This window comes from Eutrema salsugineum, unplaced genomic scaffold (assembly GCF_000478725.1).
Source record: "Eutrema salsugineum unplaced genomic scaffold, Eutsalg1_0 scaffold_13, whole genome shotgun sequence".
In the NCBI taxonomy this organism is placed as follows: domain Eukaryota; kingdom Viridiplantae; phylum Streptophyta; class Magnoliopsida; order Brassicales; family Brassicaceae; genus Eutrema; species Eutrema salsugineum.
The window spans coordinates 4591037-4617060 of record NW_006256885.1 but is presented as its reverse complement, the minus strand read 5'-3'; the positions used below and the strand labels follow the sequence as shown (position 1 = coordinate 4617060).

Sequence of the window (26024 nt, the reverse complement as noted above, 5' to 3'; positions counted from 1 at the left end):
GCTCAAGTTTCTTCGACACCGTAACATAATGTTGAACGAATAACTGCAATTTCTTTTGCCAAAGCAAGTCTATGAACCTAGAAATAACATTTACCTTTTTTTTTTTTTGATAAAGGATAACAATTAGCTTAGAAGCCAATCATTAACAACTGCTACTTATTTGCGTGTTGACCAATAACTAAAGGATAAAAAAATACGGATGCAATTACAAATTCAATCGCGATTATGGTTTTCAAGAAGAAATAAACAAGTGATTAAAATTTAATAGATGCATTTTTAATATAGAAAAAACACATGCTTCTCATAGCTAGTTAAAGGCAAATATAAGAAAATCAACGGATCATCATCACTTTATAAAATAACAACAACAATGAAGTTCTTGCTTCGAAGGATCCAATAAAAGACATTCTCTATTTTTGTACCCTGATGATATGCATTTCCCCTCGCATTCTTTTGTTGTATATGTACTCGTACATAAAATATCCAAGCATTTTACACCAACCGGATCATACTTCGCTTTGCTCTCTGCACATAATACACAAACTCCCTATTAATCTAACTACAATATAGATATAACATACCAAATTATAATTTCAATATTCTTTCATCATTTCTCAAAATTATCCATGTTGTAGATTTCTTTTATTTTTATGATAAAAGCTACTTCGTTTTTTTTTTTTGTTTTTGCTAAACGATTGTCTATTTAGAAGCATGGGAATGTAAATGTTACAAGCCCAAAAGGCCTAATTAGCCCATACAAAAGACTGTAAGTGAAACAAGTGATGAAGCCAGTGAAGAGAATAATTTTTTTGTCTCAGAGCTGCAGAGTTGTCCATAATCCAAGGCTTCAGATTTGAGAGGGAGCAGCGAATAGCGATACTCATAATTGCTAATTAGTTGCAATAATGAGTATGTAAAAACCATCCTGTTGCCACTTCGTTTTGGATGGACAAAGAAACAGCCAATGTAACTACAAAAAAGAAAGTCACAAAGATTTTTGTGAAACTCATTATCTCGTTTTTTGGGGTATAAAGTCTAGTGAAGAAAAATTTCGACCAAAAAAAAAAGTCTATTGAAGAAAACAAATTGGTTTACAATTTTTGAGATCTTTAACAAGCTCTATTTATAGAACTCTTGGTCTTGGGATTGAACCCATTAATTTTCTGAAAACAATTTTACGCGTAGTGAAAAATAAAAAAAATTTTGGACCATAATAAATTTACGCATAGGAAAATTAAATGTTTCTCAAATTGTAGGAGTATCATATATTTTTTTTAAAGCTAAATTTCTCGAAAAATTGTCGGACTGTATTTCATTGAAAAATAAAAAAGTTTTGGTCCATCATTAATTTACGCGTAGGAAAATTAAATGTTTAAATGGTGGGGAGTTAGAATTAGCTACGTGAAGGTGTAGATTGTAAACTGTGTGACGCGGATTATTGCTGTGACGATGTCGCTTTCCCTGCCACAAAAAACCATGAATATCAGTCAATAGCTCCAAAAATTGAAAAAAAAAATTCAAAAAGCCTGAAATCAAAGGGGAAAAATCCCTCGAAATTCGAGTATACAAGACGACGATCTCCTGGTGACTGGGAGGTTTCTGTTAAGGTGATTTGATCCGATCAATTCAGATGGGTTTTAGGCTATTTCTCTGATTTCGTTAATTCCTGATCGTGATATGGAAGTTATTCGATTTCGATGTGCATTTTAGTCTCCACCAAGCATGAAATTTCGCACATGATCGGTTCCTGATAATTAGGTTTTGCTTGATTTTTTGATTTCATACCTGGAAAGATCTTTGCTTGTTCGTGAGAAAAACAGAACAAATGTTTGTCTGATCAACGCCCCCAGAATTTGTTTGTTTCTGATTGGTTTCGTGTTAATCTAGTGATAATTGGATCCGGATCATCCTTGACTCTTGTGATGGTTGGATATACTCTTATTCCGATTCATGAAACATTTGTTGAAACCATTTCTAGCGTTTGACTTATATGTCTGACTTTTGATTAATATTTCTTTCAGTGAGAGGTTAAGCTAGAGGTCTCTGGGTTGCTCTGCCTGCTTTAATCCGTTGTTATATCAGTTGGATATCAGAGTTGTCATCTGTTATGTGTTGAGCTCTGTTGCTTATTTGGATTCTAGACTTCCATGACCGTCATAACATGATGGTTGGGAAGATTTTAGATGGATACAAGAGATAGTAATAGGACACTCTCTGAGATAGTGGGTCTGGTAAAATCCTGGCTCCCCTGGCGGTCCGAGCCAGCTACTGTGTCCAGGGATTTTTGGATGCCTGATCAGAGCTGTCGTGTATGTTACGAGTGTGATAGTCAGTTTACCCTTATCAATCGTAGGCACCATTGCCGTCTTTGTGGGAGAGTGTTCTGTGGCAAGTGTACAGCAAATTCAGTACCTTTTGCTCCCAGCGACTCGAGAACTCCCCGTGAAGAGTGGGAGAGGATACGTGTTTGCAATTATTGTTTCAGGCAATGGGAACAAGGTGTTGGTGGACCTCATGTTTCAAATATCCCGGAACTTAGTACTTCAGCTTCAGAGACGAGTCTTCTTAGCTCAAAGACTAGTACAACTGCCAATAGTAGTAGCTTCGCTCTTGGCTCGATGCCAGGATTAATTGGTCCTTATGAAAGGGTTCAACGTGTTTCTGATGTCAGCTTGCACGGAGTATCTTCAATGGAGACAAGCACTACCAGGCAAGGTAAAGAAACTTCTAGGAGGGGCAGCTTCATTGCCACAGATGTGGAAGATCCATCTCGCTTCACTATTAATAGGTACTCCTTTTCTCTTACTTCTCTTTGATCTCATAGGTACGAGTGAAGCTTATTAGACTCTGCAATCAAGCTCTAGGGTAGATCCTGTGGCCTTTGACCACACCTTTTATGCAATTCCAGGGTAGAGATCGATCAAAATATTTCTTCTGCATGTGAAGTATGTATCAGAAACTTAGTTTTTGGAGTTAAAGCTAGGTAATCAGATCCACAATCGTGTTTGGTAACTGATTTTTTTTTTTTTTTTCCTTTTTGCGTCAGGAGTGATGATGAGTACGACGAATATGGTGTATACCAGACTGATATTGAGACGAGTCATTCTCCTCAAGCTAACGAATATTATGGTCCAATGGAATATGATGAAATGAGCATATGCGATGGCCCCTGTAAGCATCTTAGTGGAGAAACCGCTGACCAGAAAAGTTTAAGCGGCTCTCCACTCATTCATCAATGTCTTGAATCTCTAATTGGACAAGGATCAGAGCAGTTCCAGAAGAATGATGAGCATGATGGTCGTGACGAATGTGAAGCTCCATCTCCTCCAGATATTTCAGATGATCAAGTGGCAGAACCTGTGGATTTTGAGAACAATGGACTTTTGTGGGTTCCACCTGATCCAGAAAATGAAGAAGATGAGAGAGAAAGTCCTTTGTTTGATGAGGAAGATAATGAGGGAGATGCCTCAGGTGAGTGGGGATACTTACGACCTTCCACTAGCTTTGGAAGTGGAGAGTACCGTAGCGAGGATCGAACAAGTGAAGAGCACAAAAAGGCTATGAAGAATGTGGTTGATGGGCACTTTAGGGCTTTGCTTGCACAATTATTGCAAGTTGAGAACATCCCTGTGAGCGATGAAGAGGGCAAAGAGAGCTGGTTGGAGATTATTACCTCTCTTTCTTGGGAGGCTGCTAATTTATTGAAGCCTGATATGAGCAAAAGTGGAGGAATGGATCCTGGTGGCTATGTCAAAGTAAAGTGCTTAGCTTCCGGGTTCCGACATGATAGGTAATAGAAGCAACAAAAGTTAATCCCAAAACACTGGTGTCAAGTCCATAGTAATTCTCATCATGTTATCTGGATTCTTGTGAAGTTTCATTTTTCAGTAATCCATCTTGTGTATTACTTTACAGCATGGTAGTAAAGGGAGTTGTTTGCAAGAAAAATGTGGCTCATAGGAGAATGAGAGCGAAGATTGAGAAAGCTCGACTATTGATTTTAGGCGGTGGGCTTGAGTATCAAAGGGTCTCAAACCAGTTATCGAGTTTTGATACTTTGTTGCAACAGGTGACATTTGCCCGCCACTTCCCTATTTCTTTTTGCGTCTCGTTGGTAATAGATACGGAGTTTTCGTATTTATACTTAAACCCTTCTACTTCTTACACTTATTTTGGTTATCAGGAAAAGGATCATCTAAAGATGGCTGTTGCAAAGATTCACGCTGAACGTCCAAATATTCTACTAGTCGAAAAGTCGGTATCTCGATTTGCTCAAGAATATCTTCTAGTCAAAGACATATCTCTTGTTCTAAACATCAAGAGGCCGCTTTTAGATCGCATTGCTCGATGCACTGGTGCTCATATAATTCCATCAGTAGATCACCTCTCTTCTCAAAAGCTGGGTTACTGTGAGAACTTTCGGGTGGATAGGTTTCTTGAAGAACATGGTTCAGCTGGTCAAGTTGGAAAGAAAGTAGTGAAGACATTGATGTATTTTGAGGGTTGTCCAAAGCCATTAGGCTTTACAGTAAGTACTCACACCCATTAAAATTTGATATACAGAGCAGATCTCTTATATCTTATTGCATCACGACATTACTTCTTACTTTTTTGTCCTTTCTTCTTCAGATTTTGCTTAGGGGTGCTAATGAAGATGAATTGAAAAAAGTGAAGCATGTGGTCCAATATGGAGTTTTTGCAGCTTATCATTTGGCACTCGAGACATCATTTCTTGCTGACGAAGGAGCGTCACCAGAACTTCCCTTGAATTCCCCAATTACGGTGGCACTTCCAGATAAATCTACGAGCATTGAACGTTCGATATCTACTGTGCCAGGTTTCATGGTCTCCACATATGATAAATCTCCAACAGTGCTATCTGGTTCCGAACCACAACGAGCAAACAGTGTCCCAGCATCAGAGTTGCTTTCGACCACTGCCAATCTATCCACCAAGAAGGATATAGATCCTCTGATACCCAATGGTTCAGGCTGGCAGGCTAGAGAATTAAATCCGAGCTTCTTATTTTCACGCTATAATGTTTCATTAAATTTGCCTGACCGTGTGATAGAGGGAAGAAACTCAGATTTATCTGAGAGATCTGCACTGGCCGACACACCAGCAGACAAAAGCAATCCAACTGTTGAGGCAGAAGACATATCAAACAGTTCCCTGCATTCATCAGCGCAATGCTTTGTGCAAAAGATTTCTCAAAGTAGTACGAGCGTTATGGTTGAAAATCAAGACACTGGTTCAGAGCTTACAACCGTCCAACAACAAAACAGTGAGAACCCAAAGGAACCACAATCTCAAAAAGAGGAATTTCCTCCGTCACCTTCTGATCACCAGAGCATTTTGGTTTCTCTATCGTCCCGATCAGTGTGGAAAGGAACTGTGTGTGAGAGGTCTCACCTCTTTCGGATAAAATACTATGGTAGTTTTGATAAACCATTGGGACGGTTCTTGAGAGATCATTTGTTCGATCATGTGAGTTTATTTTTCTATTTTATTTTTGTTCAATAATGCGACTTATCAGTTACAGCTTACATAATACCTTGGTAACTCAAATAAATGCTTAAATTGCAGAGTTACAGGTGCCGTTCTTGTGAGATGCCATCAGAAGCTCACGTTCACTGTTACACTCATCGGCAAGGTAGCCTTACGATATCTGTTAAGAAGCTTCAAGATTATCTCTTACCTGGTGAAAAGGAGGGGAAGATCTGGATGTGGCATAGATGCCTGAGATGCCCGCGACCTAACGGCTTCCCTCCAGCGACTCTACGAGTGGTGATGTCTGATGCTGCATGGGGATTATCGTTTGGGAAGTTTCTGGAGCTCAGTTTTTCAAATCACGCAGCTGCCAGTAGAGTAGCATGTTGTGGCCATTCTCTGCATAGAGACTGTCTTCGCTTCTATGGGTAAGTTGTTAAAACATGTCTTATTTAGAAATCTGTGTTTTTTCCTTTGCTTTAACAAGTTGTGCCCGTGCAGATTTGGGAACATGGTTGCTTGCTTCCGTTACGCTACTATAGATGTTCATTCGGTCTACCTTCCTCCATCTATTCTTAGTTTCAACTATAATAATCAGGACTGGATACAGAGAGAGACAGACGAGGTTAAATACCTGTGATTTCCTTGGGTGCAGTATCGAAATCTAACACGTTGATTTGACTGAGCTCTCCCTCTCTTTTTTATCAAGCAGGTGGTAGAGAGAGCAGAGCTTCTGTTTTCTGAAGTATTAAATGCTATTAGTCAAATCGCAGAGAAAGGTTTTAGGCGTCGAATTGGTGAACTCGAAGAAGTGCTGCAAAGAGAGAAAGCAGAATTCGAGGTAAGAAATTATGTTTTATATGAAAGAGCATCTAAAACTCAGCGATGCTAAATAAATTGGTTCTATCTCTTAAAACAGATATACGACAAAATTATTTTAAGACAAAAGGTCTGTTTTGTAACTCGTCTTACATTTCTTCCAGGAAAATATGCAAAAGATGTTGCACGGGGAAGTGAAGGAAGGCCAACATCTCGTGGACATTCTTGAGCTATACCGGCTTCGCAGACAGCTGATTTTTCAGTCATATATGTGGGATCACCGATTAATTAGTGCATCAACTTTACATAAGCTTGAGGGTAGTGATGATACAAGCAGAGAAGAAAAGGAGAAACCACCCCTGTCTAAGAGCCAGACGCTCCCCGAGATGAATGCTGGGTCCAACTCTCTTCTTGCTGGCTCAGAGGTTAATCTGAATCCTAATGGTGATTCTGCTGGTGACACTGGCTCGTTATATAAGGTTCAGAAGGAAGCAAATACAAATTCAGATTTAAATCAGGAAAAGGAAGATGGGGGAGAAGTTTCTCCCAGCAAGACCTTACCTGATACTTCTGATCCTTTGGAAAATAAACTCGATGTTCGCAGGACACAGTCTGATGGCCAGATAGTTATGAAAAATCTATCAGCCACTCTTGACGCAGCATGGATAGGTGAACGTCAAACATCAGTGGAGATTCCAACTAATAATAAGATCTTGCTTCCTCCTTCCTCCATGTCAAACTCTTCAACTTTCCCTCCAATATCAGAGGGCTTAAATCCAATAGATCTCCCAGAACAGCAAAACGGCTTTAAGGTGGCTTATCCAGTTTCACCTGCTTTACCGAGTAGAAATTATGAGAACTCAGAAGATTCTGTAAGCTGGTTAGGTATGCCATTCCTCAATTTCTACCGTTCCATCAACAAGAATTTCCTGCTTAGCTCTCAGAAGATGGATACATTTGGCGAGCATACCCCTATCTATATTTCATCTTTTATAGAGGCAGAGCTTCAAGGTGGACCAAGACTACTTCTGCCTGTAGGCATGAATGATATTGTTGTTCCGGTGTATGATGATGAGCCCACGAGTATGATCGCATATGCCTTAATGTCACCCGAATATCAACGCCAAGTTGAAGGAGATTCTCTAGTGTCATATCCTTCTGAACTGAATATCGCTCGTCCAGTTGATGACACCATTTTTGACCCTAGCAGAAGCACTGGTTCAGTCGATGAAAGTATACTTTCAATGTCCTCGTCTCGCAGCAGCTCACTGCGTCTGGACCCACTTTCATATACGAAAGCTTTACATGCTCGAGTCTCATATGGAGAAGATGGCACTCTTGGAAAAGTGAAGTACACAGTTACTTGTTACTATGCAAAACGGTTTGAGGCGTTGAGGGGTATATGTATCCCTTCGGAACTTGAGTTTATAAGGTCTCTTAGCCGGTGTAAAAAATGGGGAGCTCAAGGTGGAAAGAGCAATGTATTCTTTGCTAAAACCCTGGACGATCGTTTTATCATCAAGCAAGTCACCAAGACAGAATTGGAGTCATTCATCAAATTTGCACCTGCTTACTTCAAATACTTATCTGAGTCTATCAGCACGAAAAGCCCAACTTGCCTGGCAAAAATTTTGGGAATCTATCAGGTACGTAACTGCTAGGTCGAGAGAACTCCTGTTCAGGTTTGATTCACTCTTGATGAGAATATGTATTTGTGTTAATAGGTTTCAACGAAGCAACTTAAGAGCGGGAAAGAAACAAAGATGGATGTTCTGATTATGGAGAATCTTCTGTTCGGTAGAACTGTGAAACGGCTTTATGACCTCAAAGGTTCTTCCCGGGCGCGATACAATCCTGACTCTAGTGGGAGCAACAACGTCTTGTTGGATCAAAACTTGATTGAGGCAATGCCAACTTCTCCCATTTTTGTCGGTAACAAAGCAAAACGGTTGTTGGAAAGAGCCGTCTGGAACGATACCGCTTTTCTTGCAGTGAGTTTTACTCTTCCACAAATCGTTTACTCTTCACTACTCTTGATAAAGTTTATAAACGTGTGCATCTTGTTTGTGTTTGCAGTTGGGTGATGTGATGGATTACTCGTTGCTAGTAGGCGTGGATGAAGAAAAGAACGAGCTAGTTCTCGGGATTATCGACTTCTTGAGGCAGTACACATGGGATAAACATCTAGAGTCTTGGGTGAAATTTACAGGAATCTTAGGAGGACCAAAGAATGAAGCACCGACAGTAATCTCTCCAAAGCAATACAAGAGAAGATTCAGAAAGGCGATGACGACTTACTTCCTTATGGTTCCTGATCAATGGTCTCCGCCTAATGTCATTACTAATAACTCGAGGTCTGATCAACCAGAAGAAACCTCTCAAGCCGGTACACAAGCAGAGTGATATATGAATACTCATAATGTAAGTTGTTTTGGTCTTGTATAGAAAATTGGTTTTTCTTTTTGCATTGGGGAACACAATTCTTCGGTTATGATTCATTTTTTAATTTTTTGGAAGATTGGGTTTCTCTCGGATATGGATTTTGTTTGCGTCTTTTAGATTCTGGGTCGTTCAGGTAGAGTTTTAGGAGATTGTCTGAAATTTCCTCAGAAAGATGTGAGATCATTTCAGTTTTATCCTGTCTGTACAAAAAAATAACATTTTTCTTTTGTATATGAGATTCTTTTCTTCTATCGTTGATTGCCTTCACAGTTTTTCTCGTTGATTCCCTCTTGATGCTTAAGAAAACATTGAAATCAGAATCTGGGACATATATTCATGTTTGTGTTCTTACAAAAGTGAAACAAGAAAGAAGCAAATCGCTGCTTCTTTTACAGCCTTTTTTTTTTCTGTACATTCTTATTCAAGAGGCCTTTATGAAGAGAGAACAGATTTTGATTTTGAAAAGAAAAAATAAAATAAAGAGAGGTTTAGAGGAAGTCAAAGCTGCTCCATTTGATCATCATTATCGCATGTTTTGAAGCAATTCCTCGTCTTTGACTATCACCCTTCTCTGCATCTCTCAAATCGAGATAACTTCTTTGCAGAAGATCAAGAATCTCCACCTCTCTGTTTTTTTTTTTATATAATTTTTTTACCAAATTCAATAATCAAAAAACATAGAAACAAGATCGATCTGATGACATTTAATTTAGGATTAGGAGGTTATCATACCTTGAGTAAGAAGCTACCATTGGACTCTCTGGGGGACAACGAGGACCTTCATCGTACCCTTCACATATCACCTCTCCATTATCATCGGTGTAACATATGATCCCTTGTGTCGGATCTTCAAATAGCTGTTTCAGGAAACAAAAATCATATTTTAATTGCCAAATAGCCTGTCTAGATTCTCAAGAAAATCAAGACCCAGTTCTACAAAAGATGAAGAAGAAGAAGAACGGATCGTACAGTGTTCTTGGTGGAGTATCGGATTGGCTGAGGCTGTGAATCTGTGACTTGCTTGACTTTAACTTGAATTTGACTCTGTTGAAGCATCAAAGTCTTTGATCTTAGTCTTACTGTCTTTGGAACAAAACATGGTGTTTGAAGAGGAAGACAAAGTTTAGTTGAATATGCCATAGCCTCTATGTGTTTCTTTTTCTTCAGAAGAAACTTTGATCTCTTCTTGTTTGGGACAAAAATTTTGGTTTATAGGTCCCAAGAACTTAAATAAAATTATGGCAAAACAAAACTTATAAATCCGATGATTGACTGAATCTTTTAGTTTTATCAAAAGTTTTATTGGGTTTAAATAGACACAAGATGCAAATAATATAATAGCCGAAAAAGAGTGGTCATCTTATTAACAAGTTTATAAATGTCTTTGTCGTGGGGTCATTACTTTCGTATTATCTTAGTAAAACAAAATTCTAATGGTTCATTTTTCTTCTTTCTTTTTCTCTAATGAAAGGTTGGCCAGTCAATTTTTCCCCTGTAATCGTTGAATTTATGCGCATATATGTCTACTCATGTATGAGTATTAACTGGTGTTGTTTAAAAGAAAATAATACTCACTTGTCGTTTACGCAGTTTCATTTGTACATAAAATGCTTTAACATATTTCATCATGAGATGAGAAGACCACCTCCTTATCAAATATTTATGAGGTACCTCCAATTAGTTTTTTTTTTGAATCACAGAATTTGCCATTTGGATTTATATACTCGCTTACTAAAACTAAAAACACAACATAACGTAGTATAAGTCTATAACTTGTCTATAACTTGTTGACAAAAATAAAAGTAGTGTTTTAATAAAAATGATTCGTTAAAGGAAAAAGAAACCACTAGAGATTAGTTTTTTTTGTTTAAAATCATAAGATGTTTTGGAGTTTTTTTTCAAAATATAAAATGTTTTCACATCTCCTTCAATCTTTACATTTCTTGAATACAGTGTCACATGTATTTCAATCTTTTTGTTTAGTTTACATGACTAAATTATTTTTAGTTTATATATAAATGATACCTTTAAAAAGAACCTTACTTTTTTTAATTTCTCCATTTTTAGTTAAATCTTCTTATAATTTGAAATAAAAATATATCGTTTTAGGTTTTCAATAGAAATTTAGTACTTTAAATTTTGAAATCATCCCTAATTTAAATTTAAATTAAATTAATAATACTAATAGTTTTGCCTTTTAGGGATATATGAAGTTTCTAATGGAGTATATTTTTTAAATAGATGTGAAAAAAAAAAATTTAAACGACACTAGTGACATGTCCGTCTATCTAGTGACATGTAAAATTTTGTTTTCTTTCAAAATGTCAATAACTGATGTATATTTTAATAATATGATTGGACGAGAGATTAATCATTAATTGTTAGCTAAACATGGAGACATCGTCGTACAGTTGCGCGGAAAATGTCGTCGTCTCTTTCCAACGTCAGTATGGTGTGTTCTAGAGTAGTATTACCTCGCTGGTTTCGTTAACTAACAAATTAATACCAATTTATACATGCCAACGAATATTCCTCTATTAAAATTAAATAAACTTATACGAATCTTTATTTTGTTTACTTGAATGAAAACCACAAATGTTCACTAGTTTTTGAGTCATTAACGACTTTAGAAATTTTTAACCAAAAAAAATAATATAGAAAAACTCGAAATGGTGGAATCATAGATCAAGGTAGGTCACAAACGCTGGAGCAAACTTCCAGAATCGCTTTAACAAAACGATTAAAAAATTCACAATCATTTTTTTGTCAAATGAATAATATAGTATTGATAGATAATAGTTGCTAATTAATTATTCGGTTTTATATATAAAAGACTATAATTAAGTATTTGTGGTCTCTGTGTTTCAGGAGGCTGGGAGGTTATATACGTCAATCAAGTTTTTTTTTAATATCATTTTTCTAGATCGTCGTCCACTTATATCATGGCGTAGTGGTGGCCTAACTTATCAATATCGTACGATCTCTAAGTTTTTTATAAGCAAGTATGATTATAAAATGTAATTATTAATGTTATCTTCTTAAGTAACCTATTATATTTTGGAGATGACACAATAGTAGAAACATACGTCTACGAGAGTACGAGTGAATGCAGGTAAATGAGCTGGGAACCGAGAAACAAATGCGTATTTAGGTTTGATAAATACTTAGACTAAGAAGTTATATGTTAGCCTAATTTAAAGCCCGTTATATAAAATATATGTGCCCATTAAAGGCCCAAGTGTTCATTTGAGTATAACTTGTTATTCAAGCAAGAGTGCGTCTTCGGAAACTTGAAGAGATGGTTTCTTCGACTCCGATCAATCAACCAGCTCGTAAAGTATTTTTGCATTCATAAAAGTTCAATAGTAGTTATTATAGTTTCTCTAATCGTGTTTCTATTTTCCTTCACTATGTAATTTTTAGGGTTTTATACTTCTGTGCAGGTGTTTTTTTTCATATCGGTGATCTAGCTTTACAGTTTGGTGAAGGAGATGAAGAGTCAATGTTATTAATCGCTACATTAGTCATTATAGCACATAGGAATGATTTAGTGGCTTTCACCTCTTTCTGCTTGAGAATTATGATTGATATCGGGGAATAAATTAATATTTAGTTGTAAATGGATATAGATACAGTTCTTCAAACACCACTTTAAAAGTCTTACTTATTGGTCTATCCCTTGAGGTTATATAACATTAACAATCTCGTGTTTGAGGGGTAGATAGTTACAGTACAGTATAAAGGCATAACCGACCGAGGAAATGAGATCAGCAACTACCTTTATCTTCTATATTTTTTTTTGGTCAGGTAAACAACAAATACTTATTGTTTGTTTCAATCATAAATAAAAATAATTAAAATTCAAAGGACCGTTGTATAAATAAATAAAAAATCAACTATAAAACACAGTAAAAAATAGCATTATTCAATTTCTAAATATAGACTAAGAAGTAACATTATTACTCTATTTTGGAATTAAAAGTAAGTGACATTTGGAGAAAATTTTACTCTAAAGTAACGTTTAAAATTAAAATATAATAGAGCTTGAGATATCCTTATACTTAATTTTGTTTTTAGGCTTTATCACTTATCAGTAATTATCACAATGGAATTAACTTGAACTGTCGTATGGAATACATGTTTGGTTTAACCATCTTGTTTTGTTAAGCCACCTAAGGTTTTAGTGACAATAGTTGAGCTATTGATCACACCTCTCTCCGTTTCTTCAAAGAATAAATCAGCATCTTAATTACCTTTAAAATTTTCAGATAATTAGAAAGTTTTAACTTCTTCATCTCTTTAAAGACAAGCAAGTTTAATCGATGATCATACATGATCATTTTATGTTATTTTTTAATTATGTGTTGCTCATATTTTGCATATATTTTGCATATATTATGTTTATTTTTATAAATTTATTTATTTAGTTCTTATTTCAGTCTTTCAATAGTAATGATGCATTGAACAACACTTAAATAGAAAGGTCACGAGATTCACTAAGATTAAAATCAATTTGATGTTTTTATCTTGTTAAGGCTCCCGTACACCTTTGTCTTTGTTCTACCGTCTCCAAACGTTCACACGTTATCACATTAGACGATAACATTTTCATGATAGATGCCTTCTTTGATGTAGATGAAGAATCTTGCACTTGTTTTCACGGGGGCTTTTGCCACTGCCTCGCTGATTGTCATGTAGTCTCCTGTTCTGTCTTTAGTGACGGTACCGTTTGTACCCCAATCGCAATAATAACGAGAAAAGTCATGAGATGCATTGAACAATACTTAAATATTAATGATGCATTGAACAACACTTAAATAGAAAAGTCACGAGATTCACTAAGATAAAATCAATTTGATGTTTTAAAAATATTTGATACAAAATTATATTTGATTATATAAAACTGGGACATTAGAATTCACTACAAGAAAACATGTCGAAAACCTACAGAAAATATCGTCAGAAAAACGTAGCAAACAGTCATTTCTTACCAAATTCTTACAAAATTTTGTTATAGGAAATCGGCCATCGGAAATTGTAAAAGGTAAGAAAATGGTAGGAAATTTCCTACGAAAATGTTGGTAGGATCTTTTTCCTACGGAATTTTTAGTAGAACTTTCCTACCAAATTATTACTATTTTTTATCGATTAGTGTTCTTTCCAATTTCCTACGAAACATCACATACTTATTTCCTACGATTTTTTTACTAATCTTTTACTACTATTTCTTACCAATTTCCTACCAATATAATTTTATAAAAATCAAAAACTAAATTAATATCAGAAATTGAATTTAAAATAAAATATAAATTAATTATAAATTTGATTAATGAAATATATACAAAAAACAAAATAAATTCAATAATTACTATGAGCCTAAAATTTGACTAAGTAATTATTAATTAGAGGGAGAGAAGGTGAAGACTCTTATTTATAGAGCAACTTCTTCACCTAAATTAACTTAGATTGTCGATGTGGGACAAATAAAAAAACATAAGTTTTCTACGAAATTCCTACGATTTTTTCTACAAACGATATTTTGTAGGAAATCCGTAGAAAATTTTAATTTTGTTCTTTTTATAGTGCAGTTTCTTCATCTAAATTCTTAACTTTTCGATGTGGGACAAACTAAAAGACATATTTTCCTACAAAATTCGTACGATTTTTCTACAAACAATATTTCGTAGGACAATTTCCTACGAAATTTCCACCAATGTAACAGTCAATTGGATCCTACAACTTTTCTACCAAATTTTGACCGTATTTTCTACGAATATAAATTTAGTAGGTTATTGGTTGGATATATCATACCACTTTTTGACATTTTCTTTTTGTAGGAAATTTCTTACCTATTTCTTACCACTTTTATTTTTCGTCATAATTGCGTAAGAAATTGGTGAAAAATATTCATACCAAATACATTCGTAGGAATTTTCGTAGGAATATGGCATGTTTTCTTGTAGTGATTGACTTACAGATGGTCGAGGAGTTGCAAATTGATACACATTGGCATAAGTGCAATAAGTAAAGAAAAAAGAGCAAAACTCCCAATCAGTATTACTACTATTTATGAGGTAATCTCCCGTTATTACTACTATTTATGAGGTAATCTCCCGTGCCGTCTTTAGCAACGTAAATGTTTGGTGTACCGTGTATACAATCACATGCCACAAAGACACTGACACGTCTTTGGCAAAGGATATGAGTGTTTAAATTATTTTTCGCAGTGGTGTTGACGTTTTATACCTTTTAGCTGCAAAGGTATAATTGTTTTACTTTTTTTTTGCTGAGAATGCAAGAAAACGTCTATGTCCTATTATGAGAACAAAAGTTACATAATTTCATCAAAATGCAATATAACATTCCAATTACGACTAAATTGTACTCGAACCAAAGTTTTTCTTTCATTATTTGGGTAATAACGACGAATAAACATTAAACCTCTGAAACTTTTTTGTTTGCTTGCCTAGAATTATCTTTAAAGTCATTTTGATTACTTTACTTTCTAAGTTTAAGTTTCTTTTTGGTCAGAATTTACATAGTACTCTGAAAAAAACTGCTTTATCATATCTAGTAAAAAAACTCGGCCAAAGAAAATGTCAGCACCTTAATTATCTTTTCTAAATTTTTTAGATGATTAGAAAGTTTTTATTCTTCATCTCTTCGAAGACATTCAAGCAAGTTCAATCGATGATGAATCATTTTATGTTATTTTTTGTTATATTTTGCTCATATTTTGCATATATTTTGCATCTATTATGTTTATTTTTATAAATTTACTTATTTTATTCTTATTTCAGTCTTTTAATGTGACCATTTCAATTCTAATGTCCTAAAATTTAAATTCACTTACAAAATGTGACAATTTGAAATGTGGTGTAATGTGGTGTAATGTGGTTTGTCCAACCTGTTCAAGCTACCGGACTACCATCTTGGAGCTCCCATCGCCAAACATTGCAACGTTGTCTCGGTCAACGATTACATTTTCTCTATATATGCCTTCTTTGACATGGATGATGAATTTCGAACTTTCTTTCTTGGGGACTTTTCCCACCGCCTCATTGATCGTGAGGTAATCGCCCATGCTATCTTTAGCCACCGTTAAGCTTGAGTCCAGTCGCATACCATGCACACTAATTAAGGGAATTCTTGATGTTTGAATACTCAATGTTATCATTTCTGAAATCACTGGCATAAGTGCACAATAATTACCGAAAAATAGCAAAACTCACTATCAGTGTTACTATATATGTAGTCATTGATTGTCCGTCTAAATGGCAAACTATACTGTAACTTGTATCGATCCCAATCTAAAACATTGTATTTGTATTGAAATATCCTTTTTAAAGTAGAAAACTGAATCCAAATACAATATTATCTTTTCATATAAAAGTATTGTTCTTTAATAATCTAATTCCAAATAACATAATAATAATTTTAAACAAAAGAACGTTTCTTAAATAATCTAAATCCAAATAATACGGTTACGAGAGAAGAAATTCTAGTCACTAAGTGAGCTGATTTGGAACTCCACTCGCTGGTAACCATTTGTTTCCTTGGATAAACGCAGCAACAGTAAACCTCGCTGCCTCGGCATCAGACATAACGGGCTTGTAAGCGGCCCATTTAACTCTCTGACTCAAGCCCGATCCACGACCAAAATTCCTATACTCTCCGTAAAGTATTTTCTTAGGCTCAACTCCGACATCCCAGCGTACCCACCCAGCGGGATTCACGATCGGCCCAATCTCCGACTGCATAACCACAGTCGTCGAATACTTCTTCCACGGACGGCCGAGATACGTCTCAGCGGTTACCTTTCCTTTGGCGGAGATTCTACACCGTTGGATTGAGATTCCCGTGTTCTGATTATCATCGGTCTTGCCTTGCGCGGTGATAGTGTTGAACTGTTTCGAAAACGGCTGACGCGGCATGATATCGCAGTTTTGAAAAACGACGGCTGCGTTTCCGAATATGAAGTCGACTGTTCCGGTGACGTCGCAGTCACGGTAGAATTGTCGGTTTGAGTGAGGATAGAGAGTGTCTTGATAGCCATCGAATGAGCATCGGTAATAAACCGAGTGGTCCGATCCTGACCGGAACGCAACCGCTTGGTGCTTCTCTGGTCCGGCTGTGTTTATGATTCCAATATCTTTCATAATGAATCCTTTCCCTTGAACACCTGCGTGAGGAACACGTAAGAAAATCATAAACAAAAGTTCCATAACATTGTTGTATACAAACTTTTAATGTCTTTAATATAAACCAGCGTTAACCAAATAAAATGGAGTGAGAAATATAAGTGAGAGAGGGAGTTACCAAACGTCGCCGTTTCGTAAGTTTTAGTCCCGTCGGCGTAGTTTTTACTGCCGGAAATAATGGTCTTGGACTTTCCGTCACCGTAGATCATAACATTCCATTTGCTCTTGTCCATAACCACATTCTCTACATACGTACCAGCTTTCACGTATATAACGAACATGGTGTTACTTTTACTCGGAACCTTTGCCACGGCCTCGTTAACCGTTTTGACGTCGCCGGAGCCATCAGCAGCCACCGTCACGTTTGGAGTAACATTCTCCGCAGAAAGTAGCTTCCGCACACGTGGACACACCCAACGTGGGAAGAACGGCTTGGAACCGAGTAACCGTCTCCTATGAATTGGAATCCCAAAATCGCTCAAGGTAGAGAGTACCTTGGCGACGATTGCGAGGCTGTTGCTAGTGAACTCGGTGGAGTTTCTCATGGCGGATTTCAGATTCCGCGAGATTGTGGAGTTAGCGTAGTTCTCCGTCGTCGTCATGTTGTTGTTCGAGCGTAGCTCGTCGAGCGCGTCGAAGCACGTCTCGTGGTAGGTTAAGGCTGCGCTGAGCCATGTCTTGAGGTCGTCGATCTTCGTAGGATTCAGAATATTCTTCCCGTCTCTGACATCCATGGCGGAAACAGTCTCGTTGAGACTATCCATCGCGTTGTCTAGAAGCTCTCCACAAACACCAAGCGCTGATTTGATACTCTCATCGTCTGTCTCTTCGGAGAGCTTCTTTGGCAAAGTGGATATCGAAGCGAGCTCGTCGACCACCACTTTCAGTGAAAGCCTGAACAGAACCTCAGGATCCGTCGTGTTGGAAGATGGAATGTTAGAGATGCTTGACATACAAGAAGCAGGGAAGTGAGTCACGCTGCACACGGTCTTGAGTGAAGCGGCTGGTGTCAAGTTTGGAGTTGAACTCAGTGTTGAACCATGTGAATTGTTTTTCCGGCTATGAACAACGACGCCGATGGTAATCGCCAACAGAGCCACGACGGAAATTCCCACTAAAAGCCACTGCCTCCACGTCTTTCTCTTCAACTCTACATCTTGCGCTTCATCTACTTTGAAATATCCTTTGATTACCTTCAGAGTATCCATAAAACGAAAAAAAAAACAAAATCAACGTTTTCAAGGGTTTCTTTTTGTTTTTTGTGTGAAACTTTTAGGGTTTCTGTTTGTTTCGTCGAACAATGGTTTTATGATGTGGGTGTGTTGATGATTGAATTATATAAGTAGAGGAATGTGAATATTTCGCGCAAGTTCTTTTAAGGAAGTGGTGATTCATTATGTTCTGTCACTAATTAATTTAAACCTATCTCCATTAGGTAGTTTTTTCCTCAGTCTTTCACCATATCTCTATTAGAATATTAGGTCGAATATGCACTCTCTCATTAATCAGGGCAAATCAATTGTCTCGTCTAAACCAGGTCGAATATTAATGCACTAAAAATCAATTTTTCTCGTCTTCAATGTCAAATAATAATTTATTGTTGAGTTATTTGTGCTAGATCTGTATTGTTTGGATTTTAATGCACGAAATCTTCACAATATATTTGGTTCTTTGATTGAACATTTTAATGCCCACTTATGCTTACATCATGATTTTATTGAAGATCTTATCGTTTATACAGTATTGATTCTAATGGCTTTTCGTGTTTTTACTATGGAAACTTTGAATGTTTGGGATTACGATTGGAGTGATACTATATAGTTGATGAGATATTGTGGTGATTTTACATTAATTTTGGGATCAGTTTCTTGCAGAATACTAAGGATGTACAAGGACAGTCTAAGTTCTATAAATATCGTTTATAGAAATATCATATTCAAAGAATGCTGGTTTAAATGTATTTCCAATTTGTGTGTAGCTTGTGCTGTTCGGCTGCTTAGTCTTGGCTTAAAAACACTGAGCTTGGCCATGTAACATCTTATTTTTAATGCAATTTCAATAGAAGAATGTATAACGAAACAATTTAGTTGAGTGAAATCTGGTTTGCTTGGTATATATATTGCATATATAGCTTTTAGCATATTGTATAACGAAATTATAAAAAGAATTAAATATGAAAAAACATTGGTAATTCGTTGACAAAAAAAAAAAAATTGGATAAAAGTTATAAGATCATGACATCAGTCATCATCATAATCAATAAGCAATCTATCTTCTCTGACAAATCTAATTAAAATTCTGATGGCCCAAAAATCGCCATTATTCTCTTATCTCGTTTCCAATACTACGATCTAGAAAATACACAACGCAAGCAAACACAATTTGATTTATCTATAAAATCAATAAATTATTCGACCAAACAATAATGTAGGGAATACACAACAATAATAATATCTCAAAGACCGAGCGAGAAAGGGAAACCGGTCGAAGCTAACCAGCCTCCACCACCAATAAACTGACCAGCCGTATATCGCTGAGCTTCAGCAGCAGCCGTAATTACCTTAAAGCCCTTCCACTTCACTCTATTTGCAGTTCCAGCCCCTGCTCCTCTGTTCGCATACTCCCTATAAGTCAGAGTGTTCAAAGCGAAAGTCCCGGTCCACTCCGACCACCCTTCGGGTCGGATCACGTCGGAGATATCCGACTGCATTATCACCGTCTGCGAATATTCCTTCCACGGCCGGCCAAGAAACGTCGGGAAACTACTTTTCACGGACAGTAAATCCGACGTGGCACCAATCCGACATTTCTGGATAACGATCCCTGTGTTCTGGTTCGGATCGGTTCGTCCTTGGGCCGTGACCATGTTTTTCTGGCCGGAATTTGGCCGGCGAGCGTGGATGTCGCAGTCTTGGAGCACGACGGCGGCGTTTCCGAAGATGAAATCGACGGTTCCGGCGATGAGACACTTGACGAAGAATTGACGGTTAGAGTGGACGTAGAGAGTGTCTTGGTAAGCCAACATGTCGCAATTGTAGAAAGCGGAGAAATCGGAACCGACACGGAGAGCCACCGCTTGGTGCTTCGACGGACCCGCCGTGTTCTGGAATGTGATGTCACGCGCTAGGAATCTCTCGCCGACAGCAGCTGGGACCCACACAAAAAAAAGACACCGGTTAATTAACGGCATCATTAGCTTAAAAAAAAGAAAGGTTGCAAAAACATGAAATAATTTAATAATCATTAGCTAAACACGGACTAGTTCTGCTGGAATCTCACTTTAGTTTAGCAAAATCTACTAACTTTACCTTTTTGATGATGGTCCCTTTTGAAAATATATTCAAAAAATGAAATACAGACTTGAAATGTGTGTAGATGTAAAAGTTGTTGTAATGGAATGGTGTAACAAATGTAAATAAGAGACAAGATTCAATAGAAAAGTCAACAACAATGAAACAAAAGAAAATAGTAAAAGATAAGAAAGAAAAAAGGTAATGAAACCAAAGGCACTCTTCACGAGTGGATGAGCCATAAACTAATCCACACAACGTGACCTGGAAAAGAATATGAATAAAGCCAAGAAAAAATGATGGATCCATACTCGCACATGATGACTCATACAGTCATACCTAATCTAGTTTTTTGTTCGATTTTGGTAATGCAAAATTCCAATTTAATTTTATCTCCTATGCTAGGCTTCATGTGCGAATCATCTGTCGTAGACTCGTAGTGGGTACTAAGACTAAGAATCTACTTGTGTATAATTAATGTGCATGAAAAAAGAGTAAAGATTTTCCCACCAAAAAAGGACCACATCGATCGTGCAATACTTTAATAATTTTTCAAAACGAAAAATAATAATAATAAAAATTGCTTACCAACGGTGGCGGAGTGAAAAGTGGTGCTACCGTCGACGACATTTCTATTTGCGGTAATAATAGTTCTCGTGCGACCATCTCCCATAAACATTATATTCTTTTTCTTCTTCGCCACTTCCACATTCTCTCTATATACTCCGGCTTTTATATGTATCACATACCTCTTATTACTATTCTCTGGCGCCGCCGCAACCGCAGCCGCCACCGTCTTGAATGTACCACTACCATCAGCCGCCACGGTGGCGTCGGCTTTCACCGTAGATCCCTGAAGAAGCCTCCTGTCCCCGGCGGATAACCAAGTCGGCCACCCCTCGGAGTCTAGCTCTCCGGCGCCGGCGATATTTATGGACGCCGTAGTTTCCTCCTCCTTGAGCTTACGGTTGTTTGATGTGAGTTTAGCTTTTAACTCGAAATTGGCTATATCGGTATCAGTCATGTTCTTGATCATTGCTAGTGCGTTGCTGCACATGTGCTCTACGTGTATCTACACAATAATGATTTCGTTATAAAGATATATTTCGTTAGAAAAAATCATGTCATCTAAAGTTTATAGAATTAAATGATATACTCTAATAACAACAACCGTTAGCTACTATTCATACATTTGGGCCGGCACTAGCTAACGACATCTCATTTTAAGACAAAAAAAGTTTCTAAAGAATTGTCAAAGCGATGTGATGTATGGATATACATCTTATTTTTTGTTACCTTTTAATTTTTTGCCACTAAATAACACATTTTCAAAAATAGTGATTTCTATTGAGCCATTCCGGATTCCATAAGTTTTGCTACCAAAAACAAATGCATTTTGTCGATAATTGCGTTTTTCAAATTATTTCAAATTATTCGCTAAACCATTTTATGTCATACATTTCGCATAATTATCTTATTTTAACGGTTAGAGTCTTACAGATATGGTGTATACATACGTACCTGACCCTTCATCAAGGCTTTACGAACTTTTTTGTCGGCGGCGTCATGAGAGAAGCCGTCAAGACAAGTTTCCTGGTTAGTAATGGCGGAGCTAATTAGGGTTTTGAGATCACCGGCGTGTTCCCGGAGAGTTTTCTTGGTAGGATACAAATGGAGATCTTCCACAGCCTCGTGGAGCTCATCGAGCGTCTCATCAATAGTTTCCAAACAGTCATGAAGCGCCGTCTTCTCGCGAGGAGTCAGTCCTTTCCTATTCTTGATCAGCTTCTTCACGGTGAAGTAGTTATGCTCCACGGCGATTGTCGTTAGGTTAAGCGACGCCTCGATGACGTCTTTTTGCGACGTTAGTTTGACGTCACCGGAGGTAGCCACAGCGGAGACGCAAAGCTCAGGGTAAAGCGTGGAGCTACATGAGGATCTTAGCACGGCGTGAGACGACGCAGATAGTGTTCTTTTTCCGTTCTCGTTGGCTTTTGAAGCTCCGGCGGAAATTCCGGCGACGGCGGCTACGAGGAGCAAGGCTACGGCGGCGGATAGTAATATAAGTTTCTTATTTTTCTTGAGATTATCTTTAGAGAAGATTTCTTTGATTAAAGATGCCATTGTTTGACACTGATGGGTGAGTGATGAGTGCTCGTGAAGGGTTAGGGTGTTTATATTGATGAAATTAAAATCAGACACGAGATTTTTTAAAATGTCTTTTCTCTCTCTCTTTTTACTTTTCCCGACTCTATTATTTGAGTGGAATTTCAGTAAACAGAAGAAAAAAAAAACACATGTTATAAGCCGCCTCGTTCATAGAAGATAATGTGAAGGAAAAACAAAAACAGAATATTATTCCGATTATTCGAGTTCCACAGAAGTGCTATTCATGTAGTGCTCCCAAATTTGTATTTTTGTATTTGATTGATATTCTTTGAAGACGAGTCTAAACGAAATGTCTAATTGATCAAGAGACGGGATTAAATCCCTTTCGTATTTCTTACACTCTCTTTCTTTTGTTTATTAAAGCTCGCTTTAGTGTATATTAATTCCCTTTCGTATTTCTGACACTTTTCGGTTAAATAATAGCACTTTGGTACGGTAACTAGTATTTGTTATTTACAATATTGTCAATTGTCGTAGAGTAATTGACTAATTGGTTCAAATCATAAGCATTTATTTGGCAGTAATCCCCAATACCTAAAAAATAAAACTATGAAAGGCATCAAATTAATTTTTTTGGGAATTCAACTTACGTTTGGCTGAATTCAAGAACGTAAAAAACTTATTCGCGGTACCTCTAACAAATCTAAAAACCTGATTGCGCTATAGCCTGGGAGATTACTTTCTAAACTCGTCGTACATACATCTACATTTATATCAATATGAATTAAATATACTAAGTTTCTAATAGTAGTATACTTTTGCCTGCGTGTATTTGTCTTGCTGACGTTATAATCTTTTTTACTTAGAACATGTAACCTCGGGAATTTTGTGATAGAAAAAGTATATTAGCTGCTCAGTTGCTCTATAAGTACATAGTTGCTCTATAACTCGAACCGACAATAAGTTTTCCTTATTAAGTAGCATATTAATTATTCTTTTGGGTGATAATATTCTTTTAACGATTAACAGCAACCTGTACAACATTATTGGTGTTGCAAAGAAAAAGCTATACATTTCTCTCTGTAGTTCAAAATAATAATAATATTCTATTTAAATTTTTGAAATGAGTTTTATATTTAGCACTGAGAGAATATGTTTACTGTAAGTCTGTAAATGGTGTTCCTAATTAGAACGCTAGTCATACCATATAGAATATATATATATATATATATATAGAGAGAGAGAGAGAGAGAGAGAGAGAGAGAGAGAGAGAGAGAGAGAGAGAATTCTATACTGCTATTTGAGTATAAAATGTGCATGTAATGTAGTTAAGGTAAAACAAAAGTGTTACATGGCGATAGTGGCACCGAATATGTCGATGAAATGATAAATTATTTAGGCCGATGGCTGTGGAACTGTAACAGGATGCTGCAAGCCTGTCATGGGTCCATTTAACATCTTAAGAAAAAAAAATATGTTCCATTAATTCGATTAAATTAAGTTTTTGTCGGTTTACCTACAGGCTACAGCGCAGAATCCTTGCTTTCTTGTAATAACTTTTTTTTTTTTTTGTAATAACCCTTTGTTCGTTATATAAAATTCTATGAATGGACTTATAGTTATAGTAGAACGCAGAGCGTAAGGTTTGAATTTGCGATTACGAAATCAAACCCAGCCATAATGCTACTTTTAGTTTTCATTTTTTTTTTTTTAGTCCCTCGTCTTGAAAAGCAGGTCCAGTTGTAAATTGCAATCATCACAATCTTTCTTTCATTTTCTTTTTCTTTTCTTTTTTCATAATTTTGTATATTTAAATAAAAAGGTTATGTCATAATCATCTGTAAATCCTGCTTCCCTCTCTATTATCAATCTCTCATATCTAAAAGTAGATCATTTAAGGCTGGGAACGCTGTTTTTTTTTCTTTTTCTTAGAAATGTAAGTAGCAGAAGAAGCAGAACATTTAATAGTGTGGGTTAGGGTACGTTAAAAGAAGGAAAACAACTTGCATAATCCTTTCCGACACCTACTTGCAAATACAAGGCATCCGATGTAGCGTACGTCTCATTCTTTTGATAAACGACGGCCTAATTCTTTACTTTTCGAATGTTTTTATTGTTTAAAATAATAATGTGGATGAGTGTATCAAATACCATAAATATATAAACAACTAACGTAATTAATTAGTTCATATTATATTACATGTACAACTATTCCATATTCACATTTACAACTTCACAAGTCTGTCTTTATTCCAAAAAAAAAAAAAACTTCACAAGTCTGTCAATTATTCTTGGTAAGGTCACGTTGGTTGGTAGATTATTCTGTGCTAACGCTCTGCACGTGTTGCTACACTAGACAGTTAATATAAATTAAATCGGTGTCAGTAGTCAGTAGATAGCGTTGGGAAATGATTTGTTTTTCTGAAATAAATAGATTACTGAAAATAGTTATAAAGTAAAACATTCATCGCGACATCCACAGTATCTCCAGTTCGCATCTTTCTTGTAGGTTGGAAAAAAAAAACACATTCGTACTTGGGGAAATTATAAAGTTGAAATTTTGTGTTTGTCAACAACTTGCAGAAATAAGCAATAATTTCCGACAAAAGAAAAAGCAATAATTTTAATGGAAAACACAAAAATACAATACTATGGTAGCTTTGAATATGGGCCGAATCTTCACATAATAATGGGCCGCCGATATCGATGAAAATGGGCCTGAATATTTTCGATAACTGTTGGAATCGTTTAGTTTGTTAGGATCGAACTCCGTGACTCAAGCAGATAAAACTCTCCGATTCACTTCCCCGGGGAATCTACAACCACCGCCGTAAAATCTGGTCGAATCTCGTCTGATTCAACGCAGCCTCTTCAACAACCGTCGCCGCGTTGGTACTTGGAGGTGGATCGGTCGGGAACCGAGGATGTTCGGAACTCGGGTCGTGGTCTTGTGCCAAACCCTCGTCGAGACCAAGTTCCGGTCTCGTTCTTCGCTGCACCGAACAAACTCTCTTTCTGCAGATAGGACACGTGGAGTGAGATCGAAACCACGAGTCGATACAATCGGCGTGAAACCAGTGGTTACAGCTCGGCAAAACCCTGGATTTGTCTCCGTGGACGAGATCGGAGAGGCAAACAACGCATTCGACGCCGTCTTTGAAGTCGTTAGAGTTGAAGTCTACGACGGGGATTGATCGGAGAACGGAGGGCTTGATACCAGAATGTTCCATGATGGTCACGATGACATGGTCATGGCTGTTGTCATGATCATTATGATGATGATTGTCATCGTTACAATCACACTTAATAAGACAAAACACCAATCCACACACAATCCCAAAGAAAAACACGGTGAGGCCGAAGTTTATTCCGAACTGTATTAGAAATTCAGAAACAGAATCTCTCATCCTCAAAACCCTTTGAGGAAGAAAGATTTAGTAAGAGAGAAAAGCTAAAAAAACAAAACACAGACCCTAGAGAAAGCTCTTAGCAGCCGAAACCTTATTAGTTATTAAATTTGTTTAGTTATTTATATATAACAGCGTAACAAAAACCCAATTCCATTTTAATTAGGAATTCTATTTTTTTTAAAAAATATATTTTATACAGATATATACTCTTTGAGATGCAATTTAAGTCGAAGGAATCCAAACAGTCGAAGGAATCCAAACAG

The 26024-nt window shown here is 36.7% G+C and overlaps 5 protein-coding genes across 5 annotated transcripts; 1 reads left to right on the top strand and 4 right to left on the bottom strand.

Annotated features, from left to right (window-relative positions):
• Window positions 1-1518: 1518 nt before the first annotated feature.
• LOC18024090 (1-phosphatidylinositol-3-phosphate 5-kinase FAB1B) lies at window positions 1519-9002 on the top strand. The gene is made up of 12 exons (XM_006407034.2): window positions 1519-1607; window positions 2022-2788; window positions 3047-3790; window positions 3916-4069; window positions 4184-4528; window positions 4630-5487; window positions 5587-5918; window positions 5992-6115; window positions 6203-6331; window positions 6474-7955; window positions 8034-8300; window positions 8386-9002. Exons 2-12 carry the CDS (start codon window positions 2184-2186, stop codon window positions 8710-8712), a joined length of 5367 nt encoding a protein of 1788 aa, XP_006407097.1. The 5' UTR covers window positions 1519-1607; window positions 2022-2183; the 3' UTR covers window positions 8713-9002.
• A 61-nt stretch (window positions 9003-9063) lies between these two features.
• LOC18024089 lies at window positions 9064-10055 on the bottom strand. The gene is made up of 3 exons (XM_006407033.2): window positions 9721-10055; window positions 9484-9608; window positions 9064-9378 (listed from the first exon to the last, which is right to left on the bottom strand). Exons 1-3 carry the CDS (start codon window positions 9889-9891, stop codon window positions 9240-9242), a joined length of 435 nt encoding a protein of 144 aa, XP_006407096.1. The 5' UTR covers window positions 9892-10055; the 3' UTR covers window positions 9064-9239.
• A 6204-nt stretch (window positions 10056-16259) lies between these two features.
• On the bottom strand, window positions 16260-18160 carry LOC18024088 (pectinesterase 1). Its single transcript, XM_006407032.1, has 2 exons — window positions 17071-18160; window positions 16260-16933 (listed from the first exon to the last, which is right to left on the bottom strand). The coding sequence occupies exons 1-2, from the start codon at window positions 18158-18160 to the stop codon at window positions 16260-16262; spliced, it is 1764 nt and encodes a 587-aa protein (XP_006407095.1).
• Window positions 18161-19183: 1023 nt separating this feature from the next.
• On the bottom strand, window positions 19184-22420 carry LOC18024087 (pectinesterase/pectinesterase inhibitor 3). Its single transcript, XM_006407031.2, has 3 exons — window positions 21764-22420; window positions 20831-21314; window positions 19184-20099 (listed from the first exon to the last, which is right to left on the bottom strand). The coding sequence occupies exons 1-3, from the start codon at window positions 22364-22366 to the stop codon at window positions 19408-19410; spliced, it is 1779 nt and encodes a 592-aa protein (XP_006407094.1). The 5' UTR covers window positions 22367-22420; the 3' UTR covers window positions 19184-19407.
• A 2730-nt stretch (window positions 22421-25150) lies between these two features.
• On the bottom strand, window positions 25151-25758 carry LOC18024086 (putative RING-H2 finger protein ATL61). Its single transcript, XM_006407030.2, is given in 2 exon segments — window positions 25151-25221; window positions 25224-25758. Coding segments are annotated over 2 exon segments (606 nt in total).
• Between the last annotated feature and the right edge of the window lie 266 nt (window positions 25759-26024).

Bases quoted from the DNA above. Each gene is read 5' to 3' on its own strand.
- LOC18024090 (XM_006407034.2), top strand. From the start codon at position 2,184: ATGGATACAAGAGATAGTAATAGGACACTCTCTGAGATAGTGGGTCTG. The intron at 2,789-3,046 runs GTACTCCTTTTC...TTTTTGCGTCAG, and splicing joins TCTCGCTTCACTATTAATAG to GAGTGATGATGAGTACGACG. The intron at 7,956-8,033 runs GTACGTAACTGC...TTGTGTTAATAG, and splicing joins AAATTTTGGGAATCTATCAG to GTTTCAACGAAGCAACTTAA.
- LOC18024089 (XM_006407033.2), bottom strand. From the start codon at position 9,891: ATGGCATATTCAACTAAACTTTGTCTTCCTCTTCAAACACCATGTTTT. The intron at 9,609-9,720 runs GTACGATCCGTT...TTCCTGAAACAG, and splicing joins GATACTCCACCAAGAACACT to CTATTTGAAGATCCGACACA. The intron at 9,379-9,483 runs GTATGATAACCT...AAAAAAAAACAG, and splicing joins ATGGTAGCTTCTTACTCAAG to AGAGGTGGAGATTCTTGATC.
- LOC18024088 (XM_006407032.1), bottom strand. From the start codon at position 18,160: ATGGATACTCTGAAGGTAATCAAAGGATATTTCAAAGTAGATGAAGCG. The intron at 16,934-17,070 runs GTAACTCCCTCT...TTCCTCACGCAG, and splicing joins TTACGAAACGGCGACGTTTG to GTGTTCAAGGGAAAGGATTC.
- LOC18024087 (XM_006407031.2), bottom strand. From the start codon at position 22,366: ATGGCATCTTTAATCAAAGAAATCTTCTCTAAAGATAATCTCAAGAAA. The intron at 21,315-21,763 runs GTACGTATGTAT...ATTATTGTGTAG, and splicing joins AAGCCTTGATGAAGGGTCAG to ATACACGTAGAGCACATGTG. The intron at 20,100-20,830 runs GTAAGCAATTTT...TGTGGGTCCCAG, and splicing joins TTTTCACTCCGCCACCGTTG to CTGCTGTCGGCGAGAGATTC.